The following is a 22,434-nucleotide window of genomic DNA, read 5'->3' as shown; positions in this document are numbered from 1 at the left end:
CCTTTTTTTCTTCTTTTTTTTTTTCTTCTTTTTTTCTGGGGTCCCTTCTGTTTCTCTGTCTCACTGGCACAACGGGGTTGAAGCCCCAGGTGAAATAAATCCATCAGTTACAGAGTGTGGATGGACCAGAGCGCCCAGCTGGTCCAACTGTCCCCAAAAAATAAAGAGCCAACAGAAGCACCCTGCTGGGGCGTTGCTGGGATCCCTGGACTTCTGACCCAAAGGGTGCTCACTCGTTTTTAAACAAAAGAAAGAGAGAAAAAGAGGAGGAATGGGGATGGAAACTCTGACCATTATTCCGTTCTATTCTCCTTTGGCATTTTACTTAAACTTGCTCTTGAGGAACTTGGCAAAGACGCAGAAACTGATACTGTATAAATAACTACACTTGGTGCTTATCCCTCTGCCATCACTTGGGATTCCCAAGGCATTTGGATCCTTTGCCCTCCAGGACTGCTGCCCAGAAAATACATGAAGATAGAGAGCCTAGAGGAATGTTGACTTGGGCATTATCAGGAACATACGGTCCAGGTAGAAGGTGCCAGCTCGGCCCAGGAGCCCAACCTGCTGACCCAAGCTGACCTGTGTTTTGTTCGATTCCCCTTTGGGACTAATCCCCCTCTCAATCTCCACCATCCCCCTCTTATTTCCTTCAGCTCCTGCAGCCTTCTGTCTTTGCCACGGGGTCTGAGGGTTAGCAGTATTCTTGACTGTGGCTGTGTCTCATCCCAGATGGGAACCTCTTTTACTGGGATCCTCAGGGCTGACAGCTGGGACTTCTCATCCAGCCAGGCCTGCATGGCATCTGCTGCCCAGGAGGCCCCATCCCTCCCCTTCTCACTCCGGGGTCTTCTGACATTCTCAGGATGACTTCGGACTTAGCATTGGCTTTGCAAAAGGCAGAGTCACCCATTTGGACCCGGTGTCCACATTCTTGGTTTGTGGACATGCCATGGGTTTTTGCAAACTTAACAAGTGATTCTGTAACCCAAGGGTTTTGAGTTTTCAGTACACACTCCTACTTTGCCAACCCTTTTCCTCCAGGCTTCCCTTCCTGCCGCAGATCAGGACAGTAGCTGCAGTCAGCCTTGTCCCTTGCACTGAAGGGGAGAAGGCTCGTGGTTCCACTGAGATGAAGCAGCATTCCCCTCCTGGAGCATGCACACTGGGCTTGGGGTCCAGCAGCCTGCAGAGATTCCTTGCATCTCATGGAGCTCTAAGCTCAGAATTCCTTGAAAGCCATTCGCTTCAAGGCACAGCTGGGCTGCCCTTCTGCCTATCTCTTGCTCCTTGCCTTACCGGCTAACCCTCACTGGGCAGCAGAGAACTTGAAGGCAGACTGATCTTTTCTCTGGCAGAAACTGTGCTGCGAGACTGGCATAGCCCAAAGGAGACATTGTAAACCGAAGGGTATTTCTCCCTCAGAGCAGCATTTGGAAATGTGTTGATCCGAGCCAACAGGGGTTTGTACAATCAGTTCTCCTACTGAGAAACTAGAGAGGTGCCCCCCTGAGCAGAATGCCAGAGCCAGAGTCTCCTTAGAGTCCCTGGGGCACCAGCCTCCTTGCCACATGGCCTCCAGCCAAGGCCTGCCAATCTGTGAGGTCTTCTAGGCATTGTCTGCTGGGGTATTGTCTGCACTCAGGGTGCAGGGCTCAAACTGCACATGCATTGCAGGGTCGGGCCCTGAAAGTGTCCGGGTGACAGAGCACGTGAATTAGAGCAGAGTGTGCCAGCAGCCCTGGGGTGCACACGTGTTCGTATGTACAAATAAAGGTCTGTTTGAGAGTGGTCAGCTTCACAGACCTAGGAACAAAGCCGCTTTCTCCTCTGAACTTAAATAATTTGGAAAAAAAATATATACAATTTGTAAATTGCCTGGACATACTCAAGGAGACAGCAACTTGGCTCAGAGGAGAATCTTTGTTTTGGAGCATTCTGTTCCTGGCAGATTAAAATGTGTCCTTTTTAAAAAGGAGAAGAAGAGGCTGGGCCAACCGAAGAAATTTCTATCTAGAGTCATGACTTTAAATGCTGTCTGAAATATTCTTTGCGTGGATTTGGCCATGAAAAAAAGGAGGACGGACCTGAAATTCCTTTTTTCATTTCCTAGAATCCTATTCATTGCCTTAGGAGCATCATGTAGAACAAGAGAGCAGAGGAGAAGCAGCCTGCCCCAAACCCAGCCTCTCTGGGGGTCACCAGGAAGGGTGACACAGTCCAGCCAGCCCTTCTGAAGTGACTTCTGAAACACCTTGCACCAAAGGCCCTATGACCACATGAAATACTTCAACTCCTTTTACAGGGCTGTGGGATCCTGTCTGCCCAGACAGTCTGTGGGGTGGCAAGAGTACTCAAAGCTAGGCTCCTCTCCACACTGGCCCTTTGAGTCTGGGAGCTCCCGGTAGCAAGGAGAGGCCCACTAGGGTCCTGCGGTAAGGGAAAGCGCAGGGTAGGAGCACAGGTGGGAGGCGAGTCTCAGTGCCACCATCTCCTCTTGACTCGGCCCCTCCGGTGGTTTCTGAAGAACCCTCCATGGCACCCTTGTTTGTTCTTTCCTTCCCCGAATGGCTCTGTCTTGGGCCCCTTTCTGTTATTTTCCCATCTTCTCAGGTGTCCTTTGTTTCGGAAAAACACAAGATGGGGCAGAAATGCTCTGTGTAACCAGAGCTCAGACAACGGCCCCACGTGGGCCCCGCTGGTAATTCTGCCTGCCTGGGAGCCGCCCAGGGCCCTGGGCTAAAGGCCGTGACTCCTGGGTTCCCTCCTCACCTCCACAGGGGTCCTTTCTACAACCTCGGTAAATACCTTCCTTTCCCCCTCCCCCACAGGAAAAAGGACAAAAAACGTCCCTTCCCCTCTTGTGCTTCGAACACTGAGCCACGTTCAGGAAGGTCAAATGACTCCAGTGATGGCATGGGTGTGGGTGGTTTTTCCTTCTGACAGCTCCTGGCATCGGAGCTCGAAGCGTTTGTGTCCCTAACAGTTGCTGCCGTGATTCTGGGGTCAGGTGAGGATGCAATATGGGATCCCCACACCCCCCGCCCCCCGTGGCTTCCTCAGGCGTGTTGAGGAAAGGCTGCCAGGCCGCCTGCATGGAGGGCCTCCCACCTACCCTGACCTCAATCCTCTGCCTCCGCAGCTGCCCGCCCGCCCAGCAGCTCTCCTTCCTGCGCATGGGCCTCCTGAGCAACCTCTACTTGCACACCCCCGACTGCCCAGTGGCCCTGCTCCGGTGGCTCTTCCAGGTGAGGAGCACAGACCTGCCACTAGGTGGCGGGAGCACGCTGGCCGAAGAGCCTGGGCAGGAGTGGGTGGGGTGGGGGGATGGGCATGTCCCTCTTCTGGCCTTGGGTGCTGCCGGGTGTGTCCCAGCGGGGGCAAGAGGTTCGAGGGAGGCAGCCTAGGATGCCCCCCATCATCACAGAGTCCCGGGACCAGCCTGTGGTCTCCATCCACTCACCACCAGAGCCTGGGCCTCACCAGGTATCGCCTGTAACCCACAGAGCCCTCTGTGACTCCTGGTTACTCAACAGGAGCTTCCATTGTGTCCACGCTGCTCCTCGCCCCTCCCAAGTCCCAGGTCCGGGCCCTGCAGCACCCTTAGAAGGGTGAGGGCCCTTGTGCGTTCACAGCTGGGTGTGTGCTCAGGTGTTTGAGCATTTCCCCCTCTCGGTGGAGTTGTAGGATGCCTGGAAAAGTCTAGAACAGCTACTCTGTGTCTACCCCTTTCTCCTCCTCTGGCTGCTGAAATGTTTTGCCTTGAGGTAACGTGCCCAAGGCTTAAAACCTCCACCCTGAGAAAGACAGAAGCCGGCAGGAATAGCCCAGGGACAGGACCACCTGCTGTCATCTGAATGCAATGTGTGAGGATGCTGGCCTTGGCCCCTACCCAGAGCCATCACTGCCTGGGGACGGGCAGGTCACAAGCTCCAGCTGGTCTCTTCCTGCCAGTTGGGGCCTGGACCCCAGCTGTAAATTAGAGCCACCATGCAGGGTGGGTTGTTTAGGAACTCCCCAGCCTGGGTGGACTGGCTGGCTGCCTTCCAGAAAAGGCCCCCCTACTCTCTCCTCTCCCTTCTGGGATCCTTCCCAGCATGCCCCTCCCTGCCTCAGAGGAAAAAGACACCCTCAGCTCCTGGGGCCCAAGAGTGTGGCTGCTGCCCTCCCCCAGGCCCAATGGGACAGTTAGAAGGGAATAGGGAACAGTGCTGCCATTCTTCTCTGCCCCTAGTCAGTGCAGTTTCTCTCTGTTCCTTGCACAGTATATGGCCAAATGCACAATCAGGCATTGGGAGGCACAAAGAGCCCATCTGAGATGTGGCCCACAGAGGGTCCTTGTGTGACCCTGACACTAGATGAAGTGCCTTCCCTATCAGTCCACCCAGGGAGGAGCGGGTGAGCCCTGCCCAGCTCTTCTCCCAACTCGGTGACCTCTGCAGGGGGCCATAGAACAGAGAACCTAGCCCCAAGGCCAGATAGACACTAGCTGTGAGTTCCAGCTCTGCCCTGTTCTACTCTGTGACCCTGGATGAGTTATTTAATGTCCCCTCTTTGACTCAGTTTCTTACTCTGTAAACTGGGACTCACAGTCCCAGGTGACAACTAAGTGAGAAATTCCTGTGACCTGCCTTGTCCTTATGGGTCCCACCACAGCTCTGCCCAGGGCCTGGACGTCATTAGGAAGGGATGATGTTAGTGCAATGGCTCTGGTTCTCCATCTTCAGGAAGGAGAAACAAAAGCTCTCCCTAACCCAATGGCTGAAGCCAGATAAGTGAAAAGGGTGCTCTTGGCCTTGAGAGCCTTCTGGGCAAGACTCTGCCCAACAGCTTCATCTCCAGAAGGGGAGGGAGGAGCACGGCAGCTGAGGTCTTACAGGCCTTAGCAGGATGGACTCTGCTATTTCACTTTGGAGGTTTTGCCTGTTAGAACAGATATTCCTATAGAAACAGTAGCATTCATTCATTCATTCTCAGACTCGGGTTGAGTTCCTGCTACTTAGTAAGCTCTATGGGTAGAAAGATCTTGGAAATGGTGTCCCAGGTAAATGTACAGAATATGGCCATGGTGCTCAGCCTTCTTCAGAACCTCACATTGTGACTGAGGAGTAGGGCTAGGAGAAGGCAGAAATCCTCGGGGGCTCCCTGAAGCCGTTGGTGGGATTCTCCTAAAGATGCAGGGGTGGTTCCTGGAATCCAGGGGTAGGGGTATGGCTGGGCTTCAGGAAAAGCTGGAACCACAATGGGGAAGGTTTAGGGTCCCAAGATGGGCTTCAGTTTCTCTCTACTCGCCAGGCTCCATGACCAAGTTAATTCGCAGGAAGGAGTCTTGTTGATCCAGTAAAGGTTTAGTGACAACTCCCTTCCCCAGTCCAAGCAAACGCAGCTAGGTGTGTAGGGTCATGGGGCTGCTGGGGGCTCATATATGTGCCTGGGGTTGATTTGAGAGCTAGGGGATGGGTGAGCTAGGCAGATTTCTCCAACCCCACTCATTCAACTGTTTTTTTGGAAAAGGACATCCTGTGTTCCCATGGAGACTAAATCCTGCTCCCCACCACCCTCCCTCCTAGTGGAGTGTGTGGTGGCCACTGGGTGAATAGCTTTGGCCTTAATGCTCACGAATTCCTAAGCTGGTCACTGAAACCCTAGTGTATAATTGGAGGAAGGTGAGGCTTGCTGGGGAAGGTGAACAGAAGCAGGTAGCATATGCTGTCAGTGAATGTATATTCTTGTTGGAAATGGTAGGTATGTAGAAGTTACAAGAAGCTATGAGAAGAAGAGGAAAGCAGAGTTCTGGCTATCATAGGCCCAGATCCTTGAGACAATGACTCTGAGATGTGGTTTCCCTGAGGTTCCCTGGGGAGGGTTCCCATAAGCCACACTTCCTGCAGAGTGAGAGTTGCTGGGAGAAGGGGAAGCCAAATGGCAGGGCAGATTCAATAGGCTACAGCCAGTTCTGCAGATGCTCTGGAAATGGGGTGACTTTAGAGTTGCTCCATTTGAGGCAAGGGGTCCAGGCCTTTGGATTCCAGTACCAATGGGGCCAGATAGCAGACTAAGGCTGCACTTGGAAAGGGAGTGTGACCTCAAGTGAGGCTCCCTTACTGCAAGGCCATTGCCCAGAGAGGGACTTGGCTCAGGGCTCTCATCAAGCAACAACCCCAGCCCCTGGAGATGAGAGCTTCAGGCCTGAAGAGGGGATGTGCCCAGAGAGTCCCCCACAGCAGGCTTTGCTCTGCACTCTCAGAAGGATGGTATAATATGCAGCATGACTGACCATGGCAGGAAGAGGGCCGCCAAGGCGCTGCCCCATCTCTAAGGCCTGGCCTCATCGGTGTGTCCCCAGGCTGGATGGACTTTTGGGGGTGGGGTGCTGTCCCATTGTTCATCTCCACATCATGTTCTCTCCACATTCCAAATCCTCACTTGATGACCCTCAGACTCAAGGAGCATTCAGGTAAAGATCCCAGTGAGTCAGATTGGTGACCTGCCCCCCGACACCAGGTTATTTGAGGGTTGGTACTCAGTACCAACTTCTTCCCAGAGCATGGCCTAAGATGATTGTAAGTTAAGGCAATGACCTGGAAATGATGTAAGGATCATGGACAGTAGCTGGCTTGTCATTGTCCAGCTGAGTGTACTTTCTGCTTTCGAGCTGTGTCTCTTCCTCACACTAGTAACTGCCCTGGAGGGGCATGGCTGTGGCCACAGGGCATGAGGGGTAGAAAGACGAAAACTCTCACACAAGGAGGTGGACAGAGTAGGAGATTTCAAGTCACAGAGGCCTGGGATTGAATCCTGGCTTTGCTCCTTACTGGCTATGTGTCCCTAGGAAGCTGCTTGAGCCCTCTGAGTGTGATTTCCTCACCTGTAATATGTCAGTAATGGCAAGATCCTTCTACCACGTGGACTTGTGAGGGTTAAATGGGATTTATTTAATACAGAGTAGTAAAGGTTTACTACCTTTATACCATACTGCTATTATACCAGCTAACCTAAATGGCATTTTTTTTGTTTTTGTTTTTGTTTTTCTTCTAGCTGTTGACGTGGCCTCCAGAAACTTCTTCGGGAGCCTTCAGTCTCCTTTGGGATCTCAGCGTGGATGGGCTCTTCCATCTGTCTGGTCAGTACTAGGGAGCAGGGTGGAGACTTGAGCCCTGAGTAACCCAAGCCCGAGAGCCTGCGTAGTACACAGCTCTCAGCAGCCGTGGAGCCCAGCATGCAGGAGAGGTGCTGATGGGGACTTTGCGTCACCACGGCACGGAGACATCAGGCCATCTTTGGCTCTGCCTCCAGCATTAGTAAAAAGCTGAGCCAACAGGCTCCTTGGCACCTTGATCTGGCTTCAGATCCATGTCACTGTGGCCAAGTCCAGGCTGACCTCACAGACTCTTGGGATCCCAGAACAGTCTGGAAGTTGTGTTTTCTGGATTTAAGGGGACAGCTTGCCTCTGAGTTCTTCCTGAGAGTCCCAGTTTGCTTGCAGCTGGGGGGTGCGGTGGAGGGGTATTTCAGGAACATCTGCATCAACTCAGGGAAGCTCCTCAAGCTGGAGTCACAAAGGGGAAGAGCCTTGACACTATGCCCCCACTGGCAGTCCCCCTTGGCTCCTAGGACATCAGAGGAGCCCCTTATGTTTGGTCTGGGCAAAAATGAAAGCCTTGAGTCTATACCTTGGTCCTGGCATCGAAGGGGTGATTTAAGTCATCTTTATACTTGAGGATGTTCAGAGCTCCACAGAGCAATCAATTTTCCCTTTAGTGGCGGCACCTTCCCAGGCTGTCCTCATTTGGTATCTGAACCTAGACACTTTGGCACCAAAAAATATCACGTAGCCAGCAGAAAGGTGCTTACAGCAGACTGGGAGAGGGATTCACAGGCATCTAGACCCCACCTTTGCCCACAGCTTCTGTCTGCCCACACTCCCACTAAAACGCAAAAGCACGTATGTAGCTCAGAAGGCCAGAGTTAGAGACCTACAATGCACCCTCAAGCTCCCCCCCAACCCCGCCCCAACCAGCCCTTCAGACTTCTGCTTTTGTGCCTCTTGTACTTCAGGAGTTGGCTGAGCGGAGGCCCATCTGTCAAATGAGAGTATTCCAGACTCCTCCTGCTCCCCCCTCCCATACCCTTTACCCCTGATCTGTATGCCGGGACCCTTGCAACTGAAGTCTGAATAGCACCAGTCCCGGCATCCCCATCCTTTTCGTAACCTCTGCCCCTGCAGCCTGGGCTGCCCTTTCTTGAGCGTCTAGGGCCTCCTCTGCGGCATGCCTGCCCTTTGGGGGAACAGAGGCCTTCCTTGTCTTGCTCTTCTCCTCTGTGCAGTGGTATGTGTCTCCTCCCGCAGGGGCAGAGGGGACATCCCACTCTTCTTTACTTCTTGCCACATTGTCCCTTATTTGCCTTCTGTCGGGAGGGGCAGGAACCTGCTCTGGAGTTCCCAGCCGGTTCAGCTCTGGCTCGCATCACCTGCAAGCCCAGCCTAGGCTTCTCTTTCTCTCCCACTGGAATAGAGACTGGCCTAGAGAATTCCATCCCCAAGGTCAGGATCTTGACTGATTTGGGGAAAGTCAAAGGCCAGGTCTGCAAACGAACCGAAAGAAGAGACTTAAACATATTTGTACACCCACATTCGAAGTAGCATTAGTCATGATAGCCAAAAGTTGGAAGTAACCCAAATGTCACTGAAAGATGAGTGAATAAACAAAACATGATATACACATGCAGTGGGATATTGTTTAGTGTTAAAAAGAAGGGAAATTCTTAAAAAAAAAAAAAAAAGGAAATTCTGACACATGTTACAATGTGGATAACCTTTGAGGACCTTACAGTAAATGAACAAGCCAGGTACAAAAGGACAAACACTTTCCACTTATCAGAAATACCTACGGGCATCAAATTCATAGAGGCAGAAGGGTAGAATGGATGGAGAGTTCATGTTTAATGGGTGCAGAGGATGAGATAGTTCTGGAGATGGACGGCGGAGATAGCCGCCCAACAGTGGGAGTGTACTTAACACAACTGAGCTGTACACTTCCAAATGATTAAGATGGAAAACTTTATGTTACTTGTTTTTTGTTTTTGTTTTACCAAAATTAAAAACAAGTTTAGAGACAAGAACTAGGTACCATCAGAGAGTCTAGCAAAAGCTGTAACTAAAAATCAGCCACCAGTTCAAGAAGCATTTGCAAGGTGAAGTTAGAGCCAGGATTGATATAAAAGGAAGTCCTGCTACTCAGGATTTGTTAGCAACTTGAGGTGCTCCGCAGGACCCCATCCTCTGTGGGACACAGCCCCCCGGGGCCAGAGCCTTGAGCTGCCTTCCCTCCCATTGGGACTATGATCACTGTAATGTGTTTTCAGGTTGCCTGGCCTTTCGGAGATTCGCATGTGTATACATTTCCATCCTTTCCTGGATGGGGAAGGTTTTAGAATATTACCTGTATCCCAACATGCCTCCCAAGTAAAGGGATTGCCGAGGCAGGCTGAGGCTTCAGAGTGGACTTTTACAGGTGTACTCCGGGTCACCAGGGCTGAGGGCTGAACAGAGTTCAGGTCCATGGGTCACTGAAGTTTTGGGGTAAGGTGGATACTATTGTCCTAGTTTGAGAAGAAGCACAAGTCACTGGTTAAAAGCTCCTTGGTGAGCTTGGAGAATGGGATATTTCAGAACACTGACATTTTTCACTGCAGGGACTTTTCTTATTTAGAAAAGATGCATTGAGTGTGTCCTGTATTCAGTACTTTGCTAGACGGCAGAGGGAGATTCAGGGATGAATAGGGTGTGGTTCCCGCCCTCAGAAGGATGACGGCCAAGTGAGAGGGGACAGAATGCACAATTATGACAGGAGATGGACACAGCCACAAAACTATGGGAATTCCAAGGAGAGGAAGATTACTTCTAGCCAGGTGGGGTTGAGGGTGCAGGGAGGCTGGAGACAGGGAGGGCTTTGTAGGACAGAAGACAATTGATTCATCTCTCCAGAGATGTATAAAGCAGGGATTGTAAACTCATTGGCCTGTGGGGACCTAGCAAGTCTATGACTAGAAAGGTCTTACCCTAAGAGGCTAGTAAGTCTGGTCTTGCCAGATCTCTGTTTTCAAGAGAAGCTGTGTTTTAGTTAAGATGTACTTTTACTGTAAACAACAATTAAGAGAATTAAATACCCAATTAAGAGAAGTTTATTATCTCACATGACAAGAAATCCAGAGGTGAGGGGTTCTATGGTATATTAGCAGATCTGCAGTATCAGGGCTCTGGCTTAGCTTCTGTGTCTCCCTTCTCACTACTACTCCTCAAGGTTGCAAAATGGCTGCCATAGCTCCAAGTATCATCATGTTCTCCTGACACAGCAGTTCAAGGCAGAAAGAAGGGTAGAGGAGATGAGGTCACTCCTTTTCTCTTTTTACCAGGACACTCCATTTTGTCTCATTAGGCAGAACTGGGTCACAGACTTTAGAGCTAGACACTTGCCATGTTTTCTGACTGTGTGGTGCCCTTGAACACCCTGCTATGTTTGAAGAATTTTTAGCCTCATGATCCTACACCCCTCCAGGGTAGAGTCCTGGAGACTTACTCTTCCAGCCTCCTTTCAAATATTTGAATTTTTGGTTTTGGAATTTCCAGTTAGTTCTGTATAATTTTTATTTTATTTTATTTTTTTTACAGTTTCTATTTCTCTACTGGGATTTCTCATTTGTTCATTCAATATAAGCATCTTTTCATTTATCACTTTGAGCATAGCTATAATAGCTGCTCTAAAATCCTGGTCTGTAATTATAACATCTGGATCATCCAGTTCATTAACATGGAAAATTAAGTATGAAAATGAACATTTGTTTAGAATGAGTAGAGAAATCATACTAAATACTTACCTTGGAAAGTTCAGGTCCCATTCTCCTGGATATCTTTAAGGTATTTTCCAGAAATGTTCACATAGAAATGCCCACTGATTGTAGCTTGGCTTCCCTTTCTAACCTAGAACATTCACAGGGGGCCGTGCAAGGGAGGGCTCCAGCACTTAAGCTACATTAACTTGATGGTCAGCTGGCTTCCGACACATAATAAACCGTTTTCTGTTCAAACAGCTAGAGCTTTCCTCTATTGCCTGTGGCTCAGAGCTCTGACTGCTCAAATAGCCACCCCAGATCAGTCCCTGCAGAGGTAAGTGGGATAACATGGTTCATCCACTGAGGTGGACTGGGTTCCCTTAACAGGGAGGAAGAGGAGCATGGCCATTGAATCAGCAGCCAGCAGAGTCCACCTTAGCCAGAATACCAACATTCATGTAAAATCTCCTCTTGGTAACTAATTCAGTTAGAAGATCAAACACCCAAACCCCCACTGTGAACCCATCTGCAGGCTAGATTCAACTGGAGATGGAATACAGCTCCACTGGTTTGCAGCCCTGGGGGTAGGATTCAGGTGTGGAGAGATGCAAGGGAAGCAGGACTCAGTGGGAACAAAGACAAGGAGGAGGGGAGAGTAGAACTTCCTTAAAGGGGGCAGAGTTGGGGATAAAACTGGACGTTTGGGGCCAGATCTTGGAGGACAGTGGGGGACATTGTAGGCACAGTGAAGCTTTATTAATATTTATTAAGACTGGTACAGAATTGGAGTTGTTTAGACGTAATTCACACGCCGTGTAATTCACCCTTCTAAAGCAGATGATTCAATATGATTCATAGAGTTGCTTAACCATCCCCACTATCTAATAATTCCCGAACATTTTCATCACCCTAGGAAAAAACCTCATACCCATCAGTGGCCGCTCCCCACCCCCAATCCTCCTAGCCCCTGGCAACCCCTAATCTACGTTCACTATGAACTTGCTTATTCTGGACATTTCACATAAATGGAATTATATAATATCTGACCTTTGGGGGGGTTTTTCCTTAAGATTTTATTTATTTGAGAGAGAGAGAGAGAGAGAGAGAACAAGCAGGGAGTGGTAGTGCAGAGGGGCAGGGAGAAAGGGAGAAGTAGACTCCTCTCTGAGCAGGGAGCCTGATGTGGGACTCAGTCCCAGCACCCTGGTATCATGACCTAAGCCAAAGGCAGACGCCCAACAGACTGATCCACCCAGGTGTCTCAGTATGCAAACTTCTGTGTCTGGCTTCCTTCACTAGCGTAATGTTGCAAGGTTCATGAACCTTGTAGCATGTATTAGTACTTCATTTGTTTTCATGGCCGAGTAGTATTCTATTGTGTGGATATACCATATTTATCCATTCATCCATTGAAAGACACTTGGGTTGTGTCCACTTTTTGGCCATTGCAGATAATGCTACTATAAACATTTGCAGCCAAGAGTTCATGGGGACATATGTTTTCAGTTCTCTTGGGTGTACACTTAAGAGTGAAATTGCTGGATTGTATGGTGACTGTATGGTTAATTTTTTTTTTTAATGTATTTATTTGACAGAGAGAAACCACAAGTAGATGGAGAGGCAGGCAGAGAGAGAGAGAGGGAAGCAGGCTCCCCACTGAGCAGAGAGCCCAATGCGGGACTCGATCCCAGGACCCTGAGACCATGACCCGAGCCGAAGGCAGCGGCTTAACCCACTGAGCCACCCAGGCGCCCCTGTGTGGTTAATTTTTTGAAGGACTGCCAAACTATTTTCTGAAGTGGCTGCATCCCTTTACATTCTTACCAGCAATGTATAAGACTTCCAGATTCTTCACACCCCTGTCAGCATTTGTTATTGTCCATCTTTTAATAGCCAAGCTGGTGGGTGTTAAATGGTATCTTGTGGTTTGGGTTTACATTTCTTGAATGACTAAGGATGTTCAGCATTTCTTCATGTACTTAGTGGTCATTTGTATATCTTCTGTGGTGAAACATCCATTCAAGTGCTTTGCCCATTTTTTGATTAGGTTGTTGGGTTCTTTCTTTGCTGAGTTGTAAGAATTCTTCATAGACTCTGGATACTAGACCCTTACCAGATATGTGATTTGCAAATATTTTCTCCCATTCTCTGGATTCTCTTTTCACTGTCTTGATGGTGAACTTGGATGCACAAGGGGTTTTTTTGTTTGTTTTGCTGTTTCACTTTTAAATAGGCCCCACACTGGGTGCCCCTAAAGCACAAGTTTTAATTTTGATAAAGCCTAATTTATCTATTTTTTTCCTGTTGTTGCTTGTGCTTTTGGTGTCAAACAAAGCATCATTTCCTAGTCCAAGGTCATGAATATTTTTCCCTTATGTTTCCTTCTGAAAGTTTTAAAGTTTTAGCTCTTGCATTTAGTTTTTTGACCTATTTTGAGTTTGTTTTTTTGTTTTTTTTTTAATATGGTGTGAGATAGGGGTCCAGCTTCATTCTTTTGCACATGGCTATCCACTTGCTGAAAAGCACTATTTGTTGAGAAGACTATTCTTTCTCTATTGAGTGGGCATTCATGTTGAAAATCAATTGACCATAGATGTATGAGTTTATTTCTGGATTCTCCATTCCATTCCACTAGTTTTTTTTTAAAAATATTATTTATTTATTTATTTGAGAAAGAGAGAGAGTGTGTACGAGATGGGGTGAGGGGGCAGAGGGAGCAGGAAATAGAATCTTTTTTTTTTTTTTCTGTTTAGAATGCAACTTTCTTTTTTGCTGTTGTTCAAATTCAGTTAGCCAACGTAAAGTACATCATTAGTTTTTGATGTAGTGTACAATGATTCATTAGTTGCATATAACACCCAGTGCTCATCACATCACATGTGCCCCTTAATGCCCATCACCCAATTACTCTATCCCCCATCCAGGGAGAGAGAATCTTAAGCAGGCTCCACATTCAGTATGGGGCCCACTGTGGAGCTCTATCTCACTACCCTAAGATCATGACCTGAGCCAAATTCAGATCAGGCACTTAACAGACAGCCACCCAAGTGCCCACTACGCCAAATTCTTGTTCACTGCAGCTTGCAGTATTGAAATTGGAAGTGTGAGTCTTCCAGCTTTCCTCTTTTCAAAATTATTTTGGCTATTCTGGGTCTCTTGTGTTTCCATATTGATTTTAGGATGGTTTATCAACCTCTGCAAAAATGACAGCTGGGGTTTTAATAGTGATTATGTTGAATCTGTAGATAACTTTGAGTATTATTGCCATCTTAATTATATTGAGTCTACTAATCCATGAATATGGGATATCTTTCCATTTATTTAGATCTTCTTTCTTTTTTTTTTTTTAAAGATTTTATTTATTTATTTGACAGAGAGAGATCACAAGTAGATGGAGAGGCAGGTAGAGAGAGAGAGAGAGGGAAGCAGGCTCCCTGCTGAGCAGAGAGCCCGATGCGGGACTCGATCCCAGGACCCTGAGATCATGACCTGAGCTGAAGGCAGCGGCTCAACCCACTGAGCCACCCAGGCGCCCCTAGATCTTCTTTTATTTCTTCCAAAACTGTTTTGTGGTTTTCAAAATAAGTCTTATACTTATTTTGTTACATTTATTCCTAAGTATTGTATTATTTTTTTAAAAGATTATTTATTTATTTATTTGAGAAATAGAGAGCATAAGCAAGGGGGAGGAGCAGAGGGAGAGGGAGAAGCAGACTCCCCACTGAGCAAGGAGCCCAATACAGGGCTCATTCCTAGGACCTCAAGATCATGACCTCAGCCAAAGGCAGATCCTTAACCAACTGAGCCACCCAGGCACCCCTTCTTATTTTTGATGCTCTTGTAAATTGAATTATTTTCTTAATTTTTGTTTCAGATTGATCCTTGCTGGTGTGTAGAAAGAGAACAGATTTTTGTATACAGCCCTTGTATTTTGCAACCTTGCTGAACTCATTTATTAGCTCTAATCATTTTTTTAATGACAGAATTTGGTTTTGAAAGCAAACATGTTCTTGTGCAACTAATTGCTTGAAAGAAATGACCTCATGTTTCTTTAACAAACATGCTTTGGCCGTGCCAATGTAGGACTGGCCAGTCAGTCTGCCAAGCACACTGAATAGGCAGCAGTGCCTGGAGAAAGGGAGCTCCATCAATGAGATCAAAACACTTTAGAGAGGGAGTAAAACATGCGTAGGTTCTGTCCCATCAGCTTCCAAGACAGTGTTGTTCATTTAACCTACCCATTCCATTCCCTACCAGCTTCTATAATATTTGTGTGGGAGGGGAAGAATATAACAAAATAAAATTACCCTGGCCAGTACATTCTTTGGATATTTTTTAAGTGGGTGAGAAATTTAGTTCTCAAAACAAATCAGTTTCATTTTCATGAACAGTATCTTTGGACACTTTGTTCTTCCTCACGTGATCACCATGCTTTCTCCTCTTTGTTCCTGGGGTTTCAGCATTATAGACATTGGCGCCTCGGGGCTCCCTGGGACAGGCCCCTGTTCTGTGGGTCACTTTCTTTTCTTGCTTGTATTCTGTCTCCCTCCTTCTCTACCCTTCTCTCTATTCCCTTTCAGATAATAATTATAAGATTGCTGCTTGTAAAAAGAGTTAAAACAAAACCAAGACCAATAACCTCACTAGCTAGATAATTAACCCCTGTTGTTATCTTAAAGTATTCTATGTATCAGGTGCAGAAAATTCAAATGTTAGAGACAGGTACAAAATGAAAAGTGAAAACCTCCCTGCACACTCACTCCCTGTGGCACTTTCTCTCCCCAGAGAGTTATTATTAAGAATCATTTCTTGCGATGATTTTCAGGAGCAAAAACCACATAATACACACACTCCACAATCCACATAATCTATGTTTTTGTATTTATGGATTTACTTACACCGTATTTCTTCCGACGCTTTGGTATTCATCTGAAGTTACCTCCAGCCAAGGGTTAATCTAGGACTTTCCCAGCTCTCTCCCCTGGATGTCAGGAGAGATCACAGCCTACATACAGGATTTTCTAGACCAGAGTCTCCAGGGTGGAGGACCTTTGAGGTGGGATGAACCACCAGATGCAGGAAGAAGCATTAACACCTCTATTTACATTTTAGCCCATCTTTTTTTTTTTTTCCAAGTTTTATTGAGGTGTGTAATTGACATACATTAACCCATACACATTTAAAGCATGCAATTTATACACTTGACATATGTATATATCCATAAAACTGTCATCAGCATCCAGATAATGATGTCCGTCGCCTTTGTTGTTTTCTTGTGCCTCTTTGTAATTAATTTCTCTCTCGTTCCCCCTTTGTCTGTAGGAAACCGCTAATCTACTTTCTGTCTCTGCAGATCAGTTTGCATTCTCTAGAATTTTATATAAAAGAAATCACACAGCAGGTACTCTTTTTTTTTGGGGGGGGGGGTCTGGCTTCTTTAACTCAGGATAAAAATTATTTTGAAATCCGTCAATGTTGTTGTGTACCAATACTTTATTCCTTTTCGTAGCTGAGTCCTATTTCACTGTATGGATATCCTATCCCTAATGACAGTTTGGGTTTGTTTTGTTTTCAGTTCGGGGACTATTAAAATCTGCTATAAACAGTCTTGTGCAGGTCTTTGTGTATACATCTGCTTTCTTTCCCCTTGGGATAAATAACTATGAATGGATAGGCTGAGTCATAGGGTAAATGTTTAAATTTTTTTTAAAGCTTACTTATTTTTGCTTTAGGAATCTCTGCACCCAAGTGGGGCTTGAACATGTGACCCCCAAGATCAAAATTTGCCTGCTCTTATCACTGAGCCAGTCAGGTGCCCCACTGATACTTTATAGTGGGTGCTTTTAGTGCCATATTTAAGAAGTATTTGTGAAGTGTCGCCTCGGTGGCTCAGTTGGTTAAGTGTCTGCCTTTGGCTCAGGTCATGATCCCAAAGTCCTGGGATGGAATCCTGTGTCAGCAGGGAGCGTGCTTCTCCCTCTGCTTGCATCTCCACTTGCTTATGTGTACTCTCTCTCTCTGACAAATAAATAAACTCTTTTTAAAAATGAATCATTTTCTTAATTTCATTTTCAAATTGTTCATTGATAGTGTACTGAGGTATACTTGATATTTGCATACTGATCTTGTATGCTATAACCTTGATAAACCCCTACTTCATTGAGAACTTTTATCAGGGATGAATGTTAGATTTTGAAATGCTTGTATGATTTTTCTTCTTCTTCAGTCCCTTAATTTGGTGAATTACATTGACTGATTTTTGAATGTTTGTTTAATCATCCTTGCATTCTGGACTAAATCCTACTTGGTATTAATTTTGTATGTATTGTTGGATTCAATCTGGTAACTTTTTATTGAGAACTCTTAATGTTTATGTTCATGAAGGATATTAGTCTATAGTTTTCTCTTTCTGTTTTGGTGTCAGAGGAATACCGGCTTCATAGAATGTGTTAGGAAGTATTTCTTCTTCTTCAATATTCTGGAAGAGTTTGTTTAGAACTGGTATTATTTCTTCCTTAAGTGTTTGGTAAAAATTAGCCAGTAAAACCATCTGGGCGTTGAGTTTTCTTTATGGGAAGATTTTAATTTACAAATCTAGTTGTTAAAAATAGATATATGGCTATTTATATTATCTGCTTCTTCTTGAGTGAGCTTGTTTAAAAAAAAAAAAAAAAGATTTTATTTATGTGACAGAGATCACAAGCGGGCAGAGAGAGAGGAAGAAGCAGTCTCCCCACTGAGCAGAGAGCCCCATGCGGGGCTCAATCCCAGAACTCTGAGATCATGACCTGAGCCGAAGGCAGTGGCTTAACCCACTGAGCCACCCAGGTGCCCCTTGAGTGAGCTTTTAGTTTGTGTCCATTTCACCTGAGTAGTCAAATTTATCAGCATAGATTTGTTCATAATATTCCCTTACTATCTTTTTAACGTCTGTTGGATCAGTGATGATGATCTCTTTCTCATTCTGATACTGGTAATAATGTGTGTTTCTTTCTTCTTCAGTCAGATCAGTTGGGTTTCAGGTTTATCAACTTTATTAATCCCAGAGAACCAGCTTTTGGTTTCATCGAGTTTTTCTGTTTTCTGTTTTACTGATTTGTGCTCTTATCTTTATTTCCTTTCAAATTCTGCTTATTTGGGTTTTTTTTTTTTTTAAAGATTTTATTTATTTACTTGAGAAAGAGACAGTGAGAGAGAGCATGAACGAGGAGAAGGTCAGAGGGAGAAGCAGACTCCCCATGGAGCTGGGAGCCTGACGCGGGACTCGATCCCCGGACTCCAGGATCATGACCTGAGCCGAAGGCAGTCGTCCAACCAACTGAGCCACCCAGGTATCCCATTTTTGGGGGTTTGATGTGCTCAATTTTCCCCCAGTATTTTAAGGTGGAAATCATAGTAGCTCATCCTTTATTAATTTTTTACTTTTCTTTTTTTTAAATTTTATTTATTATTTGACAGAGAGAGAGACACAGGGAGAGTGGGAATACAAGCAGGGGCAGAGGGAGAGGGAAAAGCAGGTTTCCCGCTGAGCAGGGAGCCCAATGCAGGGCTCGATCTCAGGACCCTGGGATTATGACCTAAGCAGGTCAGCACCCAGGTGCCCCTCATCCTTTTTTTATTTGTGTGTCAAAAGTAGCTCATCCTCTCCTTTTTTTTTAAGATTTTATTTTAAAGTAATCTCCACACCCAGCATAGGGCTCCAACTCATAGCCATGAGATCAAGAGTTATGTGCTCCACCGATTGAGCCAGCCAGGCGCCCCATAGCTCATCTTTTTTAAATTTACTTTTTAAGGGGCACCTGGGTGGCTCAGTGGGTTAAGCCTCTGCCTTTGGCTCAGGTCATGATCTCAAGGTCCTGGGATCGAGCCCCAAATCAGGCTCTCTATTCAGCAGGTAGCCTGCTTCTTCCTCTCTCTCTGCCTGCCTCTCTACTTGTGATCTCTGTCTGTCAAATAAATAAATAAAATCTTTTTAAAAAAATTCGCTTTTTAACATGTTATATCACAAACATGGCATATTAGCATCAAGGTACATTTGTAGAGCTTATAAATGTGCATTTTAGAGGTATACATTTTTAAAAATTTAATGATGGATATGCACCATCAAAAAGTTTTGGAGGGGGCGCCTGTGAGGCTCAGTGGGTTAAGCCGCTGCCTTCGGCTCGGGTCATGATCTCAGGGTCCTGGGATCAAGTCCCACATCGGGCTCTCTGCTTAGCGGGGAACCTGCTTCCCTCTCTCTCTCTCTCTGCCTGCCTCTCCATCTGCTTGTGATTTCTCTCTGTCAAATAAATAAATAAAATCTTAAAAAAAAAAAAAAAAGTTTTGGAGGGGCACCTGGGTAGCTCAGTAGTTTGAGTCTCTGCCCTTGGCTCAGGTCATGATCTCAGAGTCCAGGGATTGAGTCCTGTTTTGGGCTCTCTGCTCAGCAGGGAGCCTGCTTCCCCTACCCCTCTGCCTGCTTCTTGGCCTCCTTATGATCTCTCTCCCACTCTGTCAAATAAATAAATAAAATCTTAAAAAAAAATTTGGAGAGCAGCAGAAGCATTCATTGATTGGAGCTGCAGGCTGATGCCTTCCTGGGAATTTTGACATAATGTGGGAACCTGGGGATGCACGATGGGTGACAGAGCATAGGATGGGGTGGATGGAGTGGATACAGGATGTCTGACAGTCACTCCCTTGGGAAGACCCCTACAGCAGCATGCAGCAGCATCAGGACACGGAAGGAACTTGGCTATTCGACTGACCGAGTCCTCCTCCAAGTGGCCAGCACTGAGCACTCAGGATTTCAGAGTTTTCAGGGTCGGCAGCAAGAACAGAGGTGGAGCACTGGGTGTAGAATGGATACTCGAAATATGATAGCTATTAGCAGGGCAAAAACGTATTTCTACATGACTCAGAGATGGCTAGATAAACCAAAGGAGCCAAGTAGCACAAATACTCTGATCCCTCTTCTTTTTTTTTTTTTTTTAATAAAGACTTTATTTATTTATCTGACAGAGAGACACACAGCAAGAGAGGGAACACATGCAGGGGGAGTGGGAGAGGGACAAGCAGGCTTCCATGGAGCAGGGAGCCTGACGTGAAGCTCGATCCCAGGACGCTGGGATCATTACCAGAGCAGAAAGCAGACACTTAATGACTGAGCCACCCAGGCACTGGCTCTTCCCTCGTCTTAGGTCCTCTAGTTCTGTTTTGGCTGTTCCTATCTCACTCTATTCTCAGAAGATTGGTTTTTGTTTTTCTTTCCTCAGGTGGTTTCTAAGCAGTCAAAAATCCCTTAATCTATCTATTCGGTTGACACTTTGCACCCTTCACTGTCTCATTAGAGGTTGTCCTCACTTACCCTGACCTACCTCTCATGGTGCAGGGAGAGTTTCCCTCTGGGGTGGTTGGAGCAACCCATCCAGAGCATCCAGCAGCCTCCCAGGATAGAGGCCCTGCCGAGAACAGCTGCCCCTTGGGATCACACAGCCTGGGATCCCATGTCCCGTGGTAGCAGTGGTGGCCATCCACATGCAAGGAGCACTCCTGTACAGGACCCAGAGCCCAAGCCCTCTGTTCACGTGAGGGTGACCTTCACTTCTAACTTCACAGAGCAGGTGCCTCTCTCCCTGGGCCAAGGAGGCAAGCTGGGATCCAGCTGTACTCTTAATCCCCACACTGGTACTTCGAGAACATGGTGCAGACCCAAAGGAGCGGGCAAACCCTGTGAGGACCACCTTGGAGAGCCCAGCCCCCTCACAGCTGTCATTTGCTGGGCCCAGCCCCTTCAAAGTCTCCAGTTGGAACGTGACAATAACAGTAATTCAACTTCAGAATTTATCCTCATTTTAAAAACATATTATTGTCTATAGTGAGCACTATAGCTCACGTTTCTAGAGAACTTGTGCCAGACCCTGAGTGCTGGGCCCAGCCTATCTCATTTAATCACAACGGCAAAAGTCTCCAAGTAGATACTGTGATTTTCCCTTTTCCTAACCAGGGGGCTGGAAAGCCCAAGCTTCACACAATTTTCATGACCCACAGCCTCCTGGGGGACGTGGACCCCCAGTTCTAGCTCATTTATCACTTTATCTTCTTCTCTGTTTTGCCGTCTGTGCTCTAGAGTGCAGGGCCTGTGGCTTTGCTTGCCTTCGTTTTACCTTCTCTTGAGTTCCTGGTGGCTCCAGCAGCCGGGATGCAATAGACTCGGGCTGTATTCTTTGGATGTGCAGTTGAGTGTCGGGAATGTGTGCCTTGTCCGCAGCAAGACATCAACATCTTTCCCACCAGCCCCTCTGATCCTGTGCTATCAGGCGACTTTGAAGCTGTGTGCGTGGGCCAGACTCCAGACGTGCTGTCCAGCTGTCCAAGGTCAGAAAGCGGGATCCACTGGCCCTGTGAGGAACAGGCGTGTGTGTGATACCCCAGCCCAGCCAGCATCTCCCTCGTGTCCCTGCCAGAGTCATGTGCTGCCCCCCAGGTGGATCAGCACCTCCAACACGGTGACGACAGTGCCTGGCATGAACTTTTAAAGCTCCCAGGTGGTTCTCATGTGCAGTCAGGCAGAGAGAGCGCCAGGTTATGAGGCTTTAGCCAAGTGCATAAACCTCACGCAGTAATATGGTGAGCACTTCTTCATGTTAGTCTCTCAGACCCTGATCAAAAAATCTCCATGGCTCCCCTAGGACACAGCCTCTAGCCCCAGTTTTCAACTGTGTCTAAGCTTTAAAAAGGACCAAGGCTGGGGTCCTGCCCTCAGAGACTGGCCTGGAGTACAGCCCGGGCAGGGGCATTTTAAAACCTCCCCCAGATGATTCCAGTAAACAGTGGGGCTGAGGACCTCTGAGTTCCTGCACCTTGAGAGCAAGGCTGAAAGCTGGGGGTATGCGGGGAGCTGGGGCTGCCTTCTGTGGGCTCCTCCCCACACCCATCCCATCCCAATCATCCCCCCAGAGCATGTGTGGCTGGGTGCCTGTGTGCCGTTCTGGAGTGAGGGCCACAGCTCTCATTAGCTCGGTGGTTTCCCAATGTAGCTGCATTTCAGAATCCCTCGGGATTTCTTTTTTAATTCTAGAGCCCAAGCCAGGCTAATTAAACCACAGTAGTGGGGCACTGTGGGGGACAGCTGACAATAGCTTGTGAAGCTGCTCCCTAAGAGATTCCAGAATGTGTGCACAAGTCTGAGAACCACTGCATTCGGTTCTCAGCTGGGTCCTTGATCCAGAATGCAGCGAACCCCAGATCCCTTAGAAGGCGGAGAGGGGCCGCCCACCCTGCTGTAGTGGGAGGGAGACCTTTTCCACTGTTCCCTTTTCTCAAGAGTTCCTTATTTTTATTGTTGTTGTTTAAAGATTTATTTATTTAGGAGAAAGTGAGCATGTGCAGGAGGTGCAGAAGGAGAGGGAGAATCCCAAGCGAACTCCAGGCTGAGTGCAGAGCCCAACACGTGGTGTGATCCCACAACCCAGATATCAGACCCAAGCTGAAACCATGAGTCAGATGCTCAACACACTGTTGCCCCAGTTGCTGTTGTTTTAGAACAGTTTTAGGCTTACAGAATATTTGATCAGAAAGCAGTTCCCTTATGACTCCCTCGGCCTACCAGCACCGCCC

The 22,434-nt window shown here is 47.1% G+C and overlaps 1 protein-coding gene across 2 annotated transcripts in view; it reads left to right on the top strand.

Annotated features, from left to right (window-relative positions):
* FAM178B (family with sequence similarity 178 member B) overlaps window positions 1-22,434 on the top strand; it is a 111,698-nt gene that overhangs the window by 34,557 nt on the left and 54,707 nt on the right. For both annotated transcript variants that reach the window (XM_059134661.1, XM_059134662.1), the window contains 2 exons: window positions 3,143-3,248; window positions 7,039-7,123. In XM_059134661.1, coding sequence (XP_058990644.1) covers window positions 3,143-3,248; window positions 7,039-7,123 — 191 coding nt within the window. The remainder of the gene's footprint in view (window positions 1-3,142; window positions 3,249-7,038; window positions 7,124-22,434) is intronic.

Source organism: Mustela lutreola, chromosome 9 (assembly GCF_030435805.1).
Source record: "Mustela lutreola isolate mMusLut2 chromosome 9, mMusLut2.pri, whole genome shotgun sequence".
Taxonomy (NCBI): domain Eukaryota; kingdom Metazoa; phylum Chordata; class Mammalia; order Carnivora; family Mustelidae; genus Mustela; species Mustela lutreola.
Note: the sequence above shows the minus strand (reverse complement) of the source record. Positions and strands in the feature narration are given on the sequence as shown.